Here is a 14,157-nt window from a genome sequence, read left to right on the forward strand (position 1 = left end):
GACCTGGGTTCGATCCCTGAGTCAGGAAGATCCCCTGGAGAAGGAAATGGCAACACACTCCAGTATTCTTTCCTGGAGAATCCCATGGACGGAGGAGCCTGGTGGGCTACAGTCCACGGGGTTGCAAAGAGTCAGACACGACTGAGTGACTTCACTTTCACTTTCATAATGGTCCTATTTGGTGGTGACTAGATATGGGAAATGAGGCAGAGGGAGATGTCAAGAATGATATATTTACTGAGACAGGAGATCCTGGAAGGGAGCCAGGTATGTGAGTGTGTGGGCTGTTGTTGCATTTATTGTTTTGAAGTGGGGGGAGGGGTACTGGGGACCAGCAGAAGATCATGAACTTAATCTTGGACATGTTGAGTTTGAGGTCCCCTAGAGATCTCAAAATGAAGATGACAAACAGTCTGCAGCTTAGAAGAAAAGTCTTAGCTGGAAATATAAATCTAGCAATGTCTGTATGTACTAAATCTGCTGTCTTGGAAGGCATTTAGGAGAAGGGCAAGAGCCCTGGTATTCTTTAGAATGGAGTGATCACCCCTTAAGGCCAGACAATTATGAAAGTCTCGGGAATAAGAACCATATTCAATTCCAATTGAAAGTTGCTTACTCAAATTTACTAAGTGCCTATACGTACCAGTAAGTGTAGATGCCCTGGAAGCATTAACACAGAGAAGAATAAGATATGGTATTGTCATGAAGAGCACAGTCTCGTGAGACAGACAGACAGTGAAGCAAGGCGTCTTAGTATACTGTGATTAAGTGCTACAAAAGAGGTATATACACAGTCCTTAAACAAGCCCTAGATCATGAAGGAAGGAGTACCCTTCAAGATGGGTTCGTGGAGGGCTGGGCAGAGGCGATGATATTTGACCTGAGCTAAATTGTGAAGAATGATATGCAGCTTTCCAGAAAGGTAAGAGGGTATGGAGAAGGGGACATTCTAGCATAATATCTATAAGATCATTACTTGGATTTAAGGCTAACAATTAAATGCTCTATGAACATTCCATAAAACTCTGAAAAAAATGATTCAATTTGGTAAGCTGCATTTTAAAGATTTCAGATAAGAGTGTAAATAGATTAGATAAAGAATGATGCAGGTTTGGTAATCTAAATACTCCATGGTTGCTACTTAATCTAGCCTCATCATTGTTCTGCTTCTATTTCCTGGCCTGAGTTCTCCTTCTGATCTTGATCCCATCATGAAAGTCTCCTCCATTCCAGCCACCTCTACATCTTCTTTGGGCCTGGAACATTTTCTCTTTGATTTCAACTCAAAGGATTAAGGATAAACCATTCCCCAAATATTCCCATGACGTTTTATAAAAACATGGCTGCAAATTCTTCGACATACCTCCCATAGAAAGATAGTTGAACTTCCTCTCTCTGTGAGTCTGTGTGGTGCTTGTGGCTGTTTCACTCCCTAACTTAGTACAAGCGATAATATGTGACTCCTAAGGCCAGGTCATGAAATGACAGCAGCTTCTACCTTCTTTGTTGGAACATAAGATCTTGGAGCCCTGAGCTGCCATGAAGAAGTTTGACTGCCCTGAGGCCACCATGCTGTGATAATGACCTCTCTGTGTGGCATGGGCTTCAGGTAAGCACTCCTATTAGCATCACAGCTTAACCCAGCCTTCAGCCCAGGTTCCAGACTTGGGACAAAGAAGCCTTTAGATGACTCCAGGCCCCAACCATTCAAATCTCCCCAACTGAAGCCATGATACTGTGAAGGAGAGATAAACCATCCCTGCTGTCACCTGTCTGAATTCCCAAATCGGAGTATGTGAGCAAAAAAAATGATTGCTTTTTTATGCCACTATATTTGGAGTGGTTTACTACACAGCAACAGACAACTAGAACAAAGCTCTAATTTTTTCCCATTATGTAACATATCACATAAATTTACTTATTTTGTTTATTGTTTGTCTTTCCCACCATTTCCCATGGGGGTGTGACATTCTCCTATTGGGGTAAAGGTTCATGCTGGCAAGTATTTTTGTCTTTTTGTTCACTGCTATATTCCCAGAATCTAGAAATAGGCCCAGCATATTGTAGACATTCTAGAAGTACATAGAATGAACCAGAGTCAAACAGAAGATAGATACACAAAGTTCTATCAGGTAATTACTTTTTAACAAAAAACTATTTCTAAACTTTAGGTGGCATAAGAATAGACTTTTTATTAAAAACACAATAGCAACGTCATGATATGATTTCTATCATATTCTGAATGGACAAACTAAGTTCGAATTTTTATTCTTCTCTAAGATTCAGAGTCAGAAGATATCTACATTTCTAAGAAATAGCACTGATATATCATATTTACAAATAGATTTTTAGTAAAATTAATGATAATAAACTTACCAGCCGTGGTACCCAAGCAAGGGCAGTACCTCCTTGCTTGAATTTCATCTGAAGCAAAGGAGTTTTGCCAGCAAAGTCATAGAATCTAATAGAGCCTACAGAAAGACAGTTTTAAAGAAACAAGTTATATATATAGTATATATATGTAACAGCTCTAATTACCATGGTTCACTTTATATCTAAGCACTATAACAAGAAATGTCATAGAAAATCAACTGACGCAGTCTTTCTTTACATTAGTTAAAATTTTACATGTATACCCTCAATCAGGTAATTTATAAACATGAATACATGCTACGCCATTTTGTAAAAGGGACTTGAACATCTATGGGTTTTGGTATCAGTGGAGTCCTGGAACCAGCCCCACCACCACCGCAGATACTGAGAGACAACTACACTAAAGAAAACAACTGCCGATTGACTAGTGAGTCAGTTTCACCTTTCACAGTCCACACAGATTTACTGTAAGTCAAGAAGAAAGAAAGGACGTGGAAAGAAAAGGAAAAGCACTGCTGTGGAGAATACCAAGATGAATGGTATTTTCATGAGTAATTTATTGATATATCTTTTATGTCTCACAATAACCAAGGTTGCTATATTCTGGGCCCTTCCCCTCTGTAAAAACTTACCTCATTAGTATCAGGAGGCTTCCCTTTTGGAACAATTCCCAAATGTCTTAATCAAACACACTTTAAAATGTACTGAAAATAAAACACAAAAGGCCAGATATGAGTTCTTACTTACAGTCCAAGCCAGTAGTGGCCATGAGATAAGTGACAGGAGAGACGGCCAAAGCTTCAATGGCTCCAGAATGGAAGGAGAACAGGCATTCTGGATCTTGGGTCTGATAACAGAGAGATTCTATTAGAGCTCAAAGACAGGTTAACATAGAATTAAAGCCAAGGTTTAAAGAAATGCAAACAGAACTCTGTATCATGTATGACTCCATCTGAACAGAAATAAGAAAAGGCATTATAAGATAGCAAGAACGCTGAAGTTCAGAATTAGGAGAAAGAGAATGCTGGCTTTACACTTGATAGCTGTGTGATTTGGTACAAGTAACTTCAAATATCAGTTTCTATTTCTTCATCAGTAAAATGAGATGATGGCAACTGCCTCCCTACAAAACTGAGCAGTTGAGAGGATTATTTGAGATAATATACATTAAAATGTCAAATGTTTATGAAAACTATAAAGTACTATAAAATGTTAGGCTTTGCCACTTTTCTTGTTAATTTTCTTGTAAATTTTTTTATGAGATAGAATCTTTTTCATATAAAATTTTTTATGTAAAATCACAACAAGAGATAATATAAGTTCTTTGGATATGTTGAGCAAGTTTTTGATGGGAACAGTGATCAAATATGGAAAAAGATAAAGTATCTTTTAAAAAAGAATAATGAACATTTTTCTATGAGAGTTTGAAACAAATGAGAAAAACAGGCAACTTACAATGTTTGAAAAGCTAAGGTCAAGCTTCCATATGGCTCCATTGGAATCCTAAAAAATTAAATACTCAATAATATATTGTTCATCATTTTGAAATTTCATCAAATTAAAGGATTTTCTTTTTATGATTTAAAGGACCAACAAAAACAACACATATATATTTTAAAATGTGGTTGAAATTTAATAATAGCAACCACATAATAAAGCAGTCTCATAAGCCTTGTAGTCAGTTTAACATAGTAAAAATGCTAATTGGTTTTCTGTGTATAAAATATAGGTCAATTAAATATTAGGCTTCCCTGATAGCTCAGTTGGTAAAGAATCCACCTGCAGTGAAGGAGACCCCAGTTCGATTCCTGGCTTAGGAAGATCCCCTGGAGAAGGGAAAGGCTATCCACTCCAGTATTCTGGCCTGGAGGATTCCATGGACTGTATAGCCCATGGGGTTGCAAAGAATCAGACACAACTGAGTGACCTTCACTTCACTTCTAAATATCAGAATTCAGGGAACTCTTCATTATACTATCAATAGCAGTCTTGATAGTTCTGTGGATTTACAGTGACAGTAAACTATAATACTATGTTAATCTTATGTCCAGATAACTTTAAAGAGCAAAGAGAAAATGGTGTATCTTACCTGAGCCAACCAAAAGTTATTTCCAACTTCATTCATTTTTATCATAGAGAAGAGTTTGACATTCTTATCTACTTGAAGTTCATTAATGGGCTCAATCTCTAATAATCCAGACTCATCTACAACATCAGCAGTGTCTATAGTCTCAAAATCCCATATCTTAAAAAATAAGAAAATACCTTAATGAATTAGCAGTTTCTGAATATATATTTTCTAAGTCAGAATGGATATATATTTTCTATGCCAGGAAAGACTCCAATTTTTTCAAGTCATTTCTTATTTCATGAAAATTAAAATGAGTAGATATAATTAAAACACCAGACAAAACCTAACCTCTGAGATTTTACTCTGAGAAATAATGAATTATCATAATTTCCTCTTATTTATGGAGATTAGTGAGAAAAAGTCTGTTCTGAATAAGAATTCTAGTTTGCCCAAAGTAAACTTTATTTCAAAGTTTCTATCAGGTCTTTCTGCATATAAAGTGACTGTAAGGAATAAATGGTTCAGTCATTCACTGAAACATTATGACAAGCCTTGTATTATATTAGACCCGTGGGACCCTAGAAAGGAGACATAGATCTTCTTGCTGAATGATTCAAGCACAATCTTCATTAAGCAGGGGGGGAAAATAAAGAATTAGGTAACATCTGCATGCGGTAATGTTTCTCTTCCTTATCGTGGATTTAGACTGTACTAGTCAGGAAACGACTGTTGTTCTTAGGATAGGAGACCAGAAGAGCACTGGGGAAGAAGGAGGGAGCACGGTTTTTAACGTGGTAGAGAGACTCGGAGGGACATCCTCTGGGAGATGCCAAAGCCCAGGCTGGATGGTTCTGCAGACACGTCCTGCTACATCATTCTAGACTCAGCAACTCAGACTTGGGAAGGACCGGTGTTGTCCTACTGAGTACCCTCGTGGAGGAGAGTCCCAGATCCTAGGGTCAGACTAAATTCCTGGGAGTTGGAGTGGGTTTTTCTTAAAGGGCGCGAGGTAGAGATTTACAATATAAAAGACTGAAGAGATGAGGGTGGGCTTTGCAAAGGGGAAGCAAGCTTAGAAATTAGTGACGGCCATGAAGGAATCCTCTGTGAAGTATCCAACTTCTCTTGAAGTTTTCCTCCACTTGGTATCTTGATGCATTTGGGGGTGACATATGCTTGGAAAGATAGTGAATGTGTTGTATAACATAATGAAGGACATAAAAGATTCTCAGAGAAATGAGCATAACAGAACAAAATTAAACTTAACAGGGTTCAAAGAGACAATGGACAAGAGGACAAACTGTGGAAGACATGGCTCTAATATATTGTCTGAGTCATAAGTAAGCTCAGTAAGTGTCAGAGTATCCAGATAGCCAGAAAAAAAAAAAAAGGTCTTACTTCTGATAATCAGTTCAGTTCAGTCGCTCAGTCGTCTCCGACTCTCCGCAACACCAAGAATCACAGCACGCCAGGCCTCCCTGTCCATCACCAACTCCCGGAGTTCACTCAAACTCATGTCCACAGAGTCAGTGATGCCATCCAGCCATCTCATTCTCGGTCGTCCCCTTCTCCTCCCGCTCCCAACCTTTCCCAGCGTCAGAGTCTTTTCCAATGAGTCAACTCGTCGCATGAGGTGGCCAAAGTATTGCAGTTTCAGCTTTAGCATCGTCCTTCCAATGAACACCCAGGATCGATCCCCCTTAGAATGGACTGGTTGGATCTCCTTGCGGTACAAGGGACTCTCAAGAGTCTTCTCCATCACCACAGTTCAAAAGCATCAATTCTTCGGCAATCAGCTTTCTTCACAGTCCAACTCTCACATCCATACATGACCACGGGAAAAACCATAGCCTTGACTAGACGGACCTTGGTTGGCAAAGTAATGTCTCTGCTTTTTAATATATTATCAAGGTTGGTCATAACTTTCCTTCCAAGGAGTAGCATCTTTTAATTTCATGGCTGCAATCAGCATCCACAGTGATTTTGGAGCCCCCAAAAATAAAGTCTGACACTGTTTCCACTGTTTTTCCATCTATTTCCCATGAAGTGATGGGACCAGATGCCATGATCTTTGTTTTGTGAATGTTGAGCTTCAAGCCAACTTTTTCACTCTCCTCTTTCACTTTCATCAAGAGGCTTTCGAGTTCCTCTTCACTTTCTGCCATAAGGGTAGTGTCATCTGCATATCTGAGGTTATTGATATTTCTCCCAGCAATCTTGATTCCAGCTTGTGCTTCTTCCAGCCCAGCATTCCTCACGATGTACTCTGCATATAAGTTAAATAAGCAAGGTGACAATATACAGCCTTGACGCACTCCTTTTCCTATTTGGAACAACAGTCTGTTGTTCCATGTCCAGTTCTGACCATTGCTTCCTGACCTGCATACAGGTTTCTCAAGAGGCAGGTCAGGTGGTCTGGTATTCCCATCTCTTTCAGAATGTTCCACAGTTTACTGTGATCCACACAGTCAAAGGCTTTGGCATAGTCAATGAAGCAGAAATAGATGCTCTTCTGGAACTCTCTTGTTTTCTCCATGATCCAGCGGATGTTGGCAATTTGATCTCTGGTGCCTCTGCCTTTTCTAAAACCTGCTTGAACATCAGGGAGTTCATGGTTCACATATTGCTGAAGCCTGGTTTGGAGAATTTTGAGCATGACTTTACTAGTGTGTGAGATGAGTGCAATTGTGCGGTAGTTTGAGCATTCTTTGGCATTGCCTTTCTTTGGGATTGGAATGAAGACTGACCTTTTCCAGTCCTGTGGCCACTGCTGAGTTTTCCAAATTTGCTGGCATATTGAGTGCAGCACTTTCACAGCATCATCTTTCAAGATTTGAAATAGCTCAACTGGAATTCCATCACCACCACTAGCTTTGTTCGTAGTGATGCTTTCCAAGGCCCACTTGACTTCACATTCCAAGATGTCGGGCTCTAGGTCAGTGATCACGTTATCGTGACTATCTTGGTCGTGAAGATCTTTTTGGTACAGTTCTTCTGTGTATTCTTGCCACTGATAATACCACTTCCTAAATAATGTCCCGAGAATACTACCTTAAGAATATTTTCTTATGAAAGGCCCCAGAAGAAACACATACTGAGGGGACCGCAAAGTAAACTGGAAGACTGCAGGTTGGCCAGCAACAGCAGGGTAACTACACATGGGGGATGGGAGGAGAGGTGTGACAACAGCCAGAAAGACCAAGATGCAGAAGCAGCGTCCCAGATTAGTCCTGTGGGCAGGACGGTGTCCATGGGTGAGGACAAGTAAGTTCATTAGTATATGGGGTAACAGGAGGGGAACATCCACTGGCAAACCCCATCAGCTCACCTGTGTATTTCTAATTGGTAAAATCAGTAAAAATAAATAGATAAATAAATGGCTGACCTTGTTGTCCCTAGAAAATGACCCATTTATAACCGCATTTTGGAAGGACATTGGAGTCCACTGTTAATATTGGGCTAATTCATTTTCTGAAGCTACTATTTCAACAACAGAATAACAAAAGGTCCCCTCAGAAAATTTCAGTGGCAAGATATTAATGAATGTTGACTAGAATTTACATAGACAGTGGGATCATAAAAAAGGCTGAGTGCCAAAGAATTGATGCTTTCGAACTATGGTGCTGGAGAAGACTCATGAGAGTTCCTTGGATTGCAAGGAGATCAAACCAGTCAGTCCTAAAGAAAATCAACCCTAAATATTCACTGGAAGGACTGATGCTGATGCTATAATACTTTGGCTACCTGATGCGAAGAGCTGACTCACTGGAAAAGACCCTGACACTGGGAAAAGATTGAAGGCCAAAGGAGAAGAGGGGGGCAGAGGATGAGATGGTTAGACAGGACCACCTTCTCAATGGACATGAGTTTGAGCAAACCCTGGGCGATAGTGCAGGACAGAGGAGCCTGGTGTGCTACAGTCCAAGGGACTGACAAAGAGTCAGACATGAATTAGCGACTATAAGTCTACCACAAGAGACGCATTACTTAAAATGAGTTGGCCCTGGAAGTAAATGACCACTGATCTTCTTCAAGTGACCTTTGTGAGAAAAAAAAAAAAAACAACCTGATAAAACCCATAGGGTGACCTACAAGACACTGATGCAGGTGCTACTGTCCAAGTTTAAAGAAAACTTACCCTAACACATCCATCTGACCCAATGGTGATGACTTCACCCTCATCCAGCATTATCTGGTTAATGGGACCTTGGTGACAAGGCTTGCCTGCAGCTCGACTCAGCTCCACTTTGATGTGGCCTCCTTCCCAAAGCAGCATGTTGCCCCATTCTGAGCCTGACAGCACCTGGCAGGTGTGAGGAAAGGAAAGAATGTACACTGAGACAGAAAACCATGTATATCTGCCTCAAATAGCTAGTGAGAGATGTTTACAGATCTTCCTTGGTTATGAAAATAAACTCTTCAATTTTTAAAATAAGAAAATACAGCAATGAAAATTCACTACCCCAGAAACAACCACTTATCACAATATGTAGTTTTACATAATGATGTCAGGCAGTATGTTGGTGGTTAAATTTTTCAAACACATCTGCAGGTTTCTTTGTACATCTCTTAAGGACACAACCCAGGAGTGGAACTACTGGGTCAAAACTTAGAGATATGTTTAAAGTTCTTGATAGAGGAGAGTGATAATCATCAAGTGTTATAAGATGTTTGATAAACTGTGAGGCCATTACCGCAAATTATAGCAGAACAATATCCAATTTCAAACAAGGACAATCATCTGGAACCACCTCACATTAATGCGTTTAATCCAGCACATCCCAAAGTATGTAGCACCAAACACCAACTCTTAAGATATCGAACTAGTATTACATAGTAAGTAATACTAATTGAATATTGACTCCATGACAAGCATTACTTGAGCACTTAACACATATTATTCTTTAATCCTAAAAACCATATAAACTAGGTACATTTATCGCGGATACCATGTGCAGTTGTACAGGTTGGGCACAGTTTTTCTCATTGGCACAAAGAAACCATAGGGCCAATGGAAGTCCTATTATTATCCCCCATCTTACAAAGTAAAAAAAAAAAAAAAACCTGAAGCACATTAATTCAGTTCAGTTCAGTTTGGTCATTCAGTCATGTCCGACTCTTTGCAACCCCATGAATCACAGTATGCCGGGCCTCCCTGTCTGTCACTAACTCCGGGAGTCCACCCAGACTCATGTGCATTGAGTCATTGATGCCATCCAGCCATCTCATCCTCTGTCATGCCCTTCTCCTCCTGCCTTAATCCCTCCCAGCATCAGGGTCTTTTCCAGTGAGTCAACTCTTCGCATGAGGTGGCCAAAGTATTGGAGTTTCAGCTTCAGCATCAGTCCTTCCAATGAACACCCAGGACTGGTCTCCTTTAGGATGGACTGGTTATTACCTTGCCCCAAATTACCCAGGAGTCAGGGTTCTAAACCAGGCACTCAACTAATGCTGCCTCAGTAAACATATGCTAGGATAAACAAAGTCAAACAAGTTTCTTCTCTCTAGAACCCCTTGGAAGCTTTAATACAGAAGTGTTCACTGGGAATCATCATAAGAAATGTTTAGGTACAAAGGAATTTGACCAGGAAAGTCTTATTTTCACAGAGCTTCTGTTTAAAAGAATACTGCAGGAAATGTCCTTTGGGGAACTCTGATCCAATTCTTGCCCACCTGCTCGAGGACTCTGCAGTTCCATGGTCCTCTCCCTGAGAGTCACTTATGACCTTACTCAGTCTATTTTTTTATTTCTCCAGCCTGCCTATTATCTATTCTATCTGTTGAACCTCAGCCCACTTGTCTTTCTTTAGACTTTCTTTTTTTCTGTCCAGTAACTAAAGCCACCCAAAGTCACTGAAGTCTATCATTCATTCCTTTCTGAAATGTCATTCATGTCTAGCTTTCCTTTTCCATTTGTCCTGAGAAGAGTCCAGATTCTCATCATGTCTTCTTGGATAAAAGCAGTATCTTCCTTCTGAGCTCATCTCCGTGACTCCATTTTCCTAACTTGCTTGGCATTTTGTGGCCAAGCTTATAAATAAGTTTTTCCATTTGTAGCTCTACTCTTCCATTGCTTAATAGTTCTGCCTGACTGTTCAAGTCCTTGTACATTAGGAGCCCACCATACTTCTCAATCTAATTTCCCACTCCTTCCCAAGATGAGTGCTCCAAATTAATGCTGTAAATATAAAATATTTACTCTTAACTCTAAATATTTCCTTTTGTGTCTCTCATTTAAAATGACTTCTTTTCTCCCCTACATCTACACAAACTCTACTGAGCCTTTTTAAGATATATCTCAAACCAAGTTTTTAATGATCTTTATCTTAGTCGGGGAGATCCCCTGGAGAAGGAAATGGTAACCCACTCCAGTATTCTTGCCTGGAGAATCCCATGGGTGGAGAAGCCTGGTAGGCTACAGTCCCCGGGGTCGCAAAGAGTCGGACACGACTGAGTGACTGAACAGAACAGATCTTAGCCTAATTCTTAGTAGAATTTGAAGCTAGAATGATTTATCATCATCTTATAGGTTTAGATATATAATTAATGATTTGGCCAGCATCCAAAGCCTTTTATTTCCTCCCATACATCATTATTTCAAATTGACAATTTTCCACTAGGCAATGACTAGACCATTTGGTTTCTCAGAGTAGTATTTGTATATTGGCACTTTCTTATACTTGAGATGATCACAAATACTATATAACCCACATCTCTTATGTCTCCTGCATTGGCAGGTGGGCTCTTTACCACTAGAACCACCTGGGAAGCCCACACCTCAACCTACTAGGAAGCCAAAAACAATATTAATGGAAAATTTATCCTACAGGCAATATGTCTATAAGTTTTATATGAAGAAAAGACTAAACTAATCAATTAAAATCGCAATGTTGCACTGTTGTTTTTAAAATGGATACTCAACAACAGCCTACTTTGTTGGAATTCTGTATGGCACATGGAATTCTGCTCAATTACATGGCAGCCTAGATGGAAGGGTAGTTTGGGGGAGAGTGGATACATGTATATGTATGGCTGAATTCCTTCACTGTTCGCCTGAAACTATCACAACATTGTTAATCGAGTATACCCCAATACAAAATTAAAAGCTTTTTTTTAAAAAAAATTGCAGTGTTGCAGATGTCACTATAAAATGTCTCAATCTTCCTGAATAATAGTGAGTGAGTGAGTGAGTGAGAGTCACTCAGTCGCGTCTGACACTCTGCAATAATCTGGTAATAAAAACAAAAGCTGCAAGACTGTATATAACCTTTGACCCAGAAAATCCTCTTGAAGCATCATGGTGAAGAAGACAGGAGGGAGAGAAACACTATAGACATTGCAACTCCATGACATAATTAAAGTTAAAAGTGATAAGTATGTCACTACATTAATATATGAAAATGCCTGAATACTTTCATGTACGTATAATATTTAGTAAAGACAAAATGATATGTACATGTGGACTAGTTTCACAGAATTAAAACTGATAATCTGAAAAGGCAAAATTAAATGCTCATTATATTTACAATTATAGTATCTGTTATTGATAATACTGGCAATGCTTTTTAGACTGTATAGCATGCTTTCATGCATGTAAATCACTTCATTTCATTAATTTCATTATTGTAGAACAGCAGCTGTACTCACCTTTCCATCTGGGAGCTCCATGTAACCTTCTATATCGGTAGTGGCTGTTTTGCCAAATCGACCCAGTGAACCCTGAAGTTTGAGGCCTGTGAATGTCAGAGCCATTTCCCAGAACCTGCAAACAATGAGAGACTGCATACACCTAAAAGAAATCTTACTTCAACTTTAATGTCAGCCATTTACACATTTAAAAGTCACATATTAGTTCATTTATCTATTCATTCAGTTAATTTGTTTTAAGCATCAACTACCTGTCAGGCAAAGCTCTAGGCAACATGAATTCGGCATCAAGCAAAACAGTCCAAAAAGAAAAAGCTTCTTGCCTTTGTCAATCTTACATTTGAGAGTTGTGTTGTCCTATGCCATAGCCATACGTTTGACTATTTTTTATTTAGATTTAAAGTAATTAATATTAAATAAAATTTAAAAATTAATGTTTTATTCAGACCAACCAGTTTCAAGAATTCAGTAGCTGCACGTGGCCAGTGTCTCTAGACTGACCAGTACAGGACTCTCCCACCCTGGAAGAAAGTTCTACTACATAGTACCGCTTTAGAGGATGTAAATACTTTCCAAAAATTCTAATTTACTTGCTATGTAACTCTGACTAATTTTCTTGATCACATTGTATCTTCATTCTCTTATGTGTAAAATGAGAATATTATTTGCACCAACCTTATGAAATTGTTGAAAAAAAAAACTCTTAGAAGAGTGTCTAGTACATAAAATCAATAAATATTAAGTGTTACTAATATCTTCTTGTTTATAACCTAAACAAATGAATAGTCAGAATGAAGAAAATTATGTTGAAAAAAGAATCTGACCTACCAACTGGATGTAAAATAGATAATGGACAGTATTAACAAGTTAATAATATGAAGCCAAGAGCCTAAACAATCAACATCTTTCTCAGAGGCTGTTGTAGGTCCTTGATCATTTGTTTTCATTTCCTCTGTATTTCTTTTTATACCACACCACACATGAAATCCTTTAAAGTCTCTCTTTCTCCAAAGATATAGTACATAGAAAATATACACTTTAGTAAGTAATGGGAAAATTAAGATTTTTCAACCTATAGTTAGCAGAGAGCTAGCTGAGACTTCTCAAGATTCAAAAATCTGTTCAATTATTCTATATTTTAAAAAGACCACTTTTAAGTTGGAATAAAAAATTTAGGATAGATTATTTCTCATAAAGAGACACTGGAAGCAAGTTATGGGCAGCTTGAGAGTAGTGCCAGAAGGTTGTTAAAAGACAAAATCATTCCATCCTGAACAAAGAATAGTGTGTGATACAGTGAAAATACCCAGATATCAGAGATCAGGAATAGGCTCTACTACCATTTAGTATTGAGTCAGGTGTCAAGAATATAACTCTCTGTTATAACTATCATTTCACAAGTGAAGACCGAGTTCAGAGACATCAAAATGACTTGTCCATCATACAGAATCACTTCAACACACTGAATAGTGGATCTGAAAGCACAGTATGAACTTGGACACAGCACGCCAGTGTTATTAAGACATTACACAAACTCTCTCAGGAAGTGAAGCCTATAAGAAGGCAGCAGGCTAAATTCAAATCCCTTCTTTTATCTATGCTGTTTTCAGTAATAAAATCTCCATAACCAACTAGAAAAGTTGCACTATAGTTAGTTTTCAACATAACACATTTTAAAAGTATCCTAATGTTAACATCAGCAAAAGTTGTCTCCAGCTGATCAAACCTCTTAGAAAAGGTCCTAACAATAAATGACTAGCATCTGTATCATGTGCGCAACCCACTTGATGTGGCCTGATCCCGAGGTAGTGAGCTGCTCGTCATCTTCAGGATTGAAAGAAACCTTAAAAACTTCCTGGGAGAAAGCTTTTGTCCTCAGTAGAGGCTTCTCTTCTTTCCAGTTCCAGATGGTCAGGGTGTGATCAGGGCTGCCACCAACAGAAGCCAGCAGGGTACCGTCAAAGTTAAAGTCCACGTATGCATAGGCCAGATCAGTTCCATCTGAAAGGATGAGGAGATGAGTGGGAGTCTAGTAACAGAGATAGCATTTCATTTTCAAAACGGTA

At 38.9% G+C, this 14,157-nt stretch overlaps 1 protein-coding gene across 7 annotated transcripts in view; it reads right to left on the reverse strand.

The window, feature by feature from the left end:
- CFAP44 (cilia and flagella associated protein 44) overlaps positions 1-14,157 on the reverse strand; it is a 148,057-nt gene that overhangs the window by 105,099 nt on the left and 28,801 nt on the right. For all 7 annotated transcript variants that reach the window (XM_088837006.1, XM_088837002.1, XM_055424566.2 and 4 more), the window contains 7 exons: positions 13,876-14,092; positions 12,092-12,206; positions 8,583-8,747; positions 4,463-4,618; positions 3,829-3,876; positions 3,121-3,220; positions 2,377-2,471 (listed from right to left, as the gene is read on the reverse strand). In XM_088837006.1, coding sequence (XP_088693132.1) covers positions 2,377-2,471; positions 3,121-3,220; positions 3,829-3,876; positions 4,463-4,618; positions 8,583-8,747; positions 12,092-12,206; positions 13,876-14,092 — 896 coding nt within the window. The remainder of the gene's footprint in view (positions 1-2,376; positions 2,472-3,120; positions 3,221-3,828; positions 3,877-4,462; positions 4,619-8,582; positions 8,748-12,091; positions 12,207-13,875; positions 14,093-14,157) is intronic.

The sequence above is a fragment of the Moschus berezovskii genome, chromosome 1 (genome assembly GCF_049115385.1).
Source record: "Moschus berezovskii isolate FMDL1 chromosome 1, NW_MosBer_1.0, whole genome shotgun sequence".
NCBI classification, from domain to species: Eukaryota; Metazoa; Chordata; class Mammalia; order Artiodactyla; family Moschidae; genus Moschus; species Moschus berezovskii.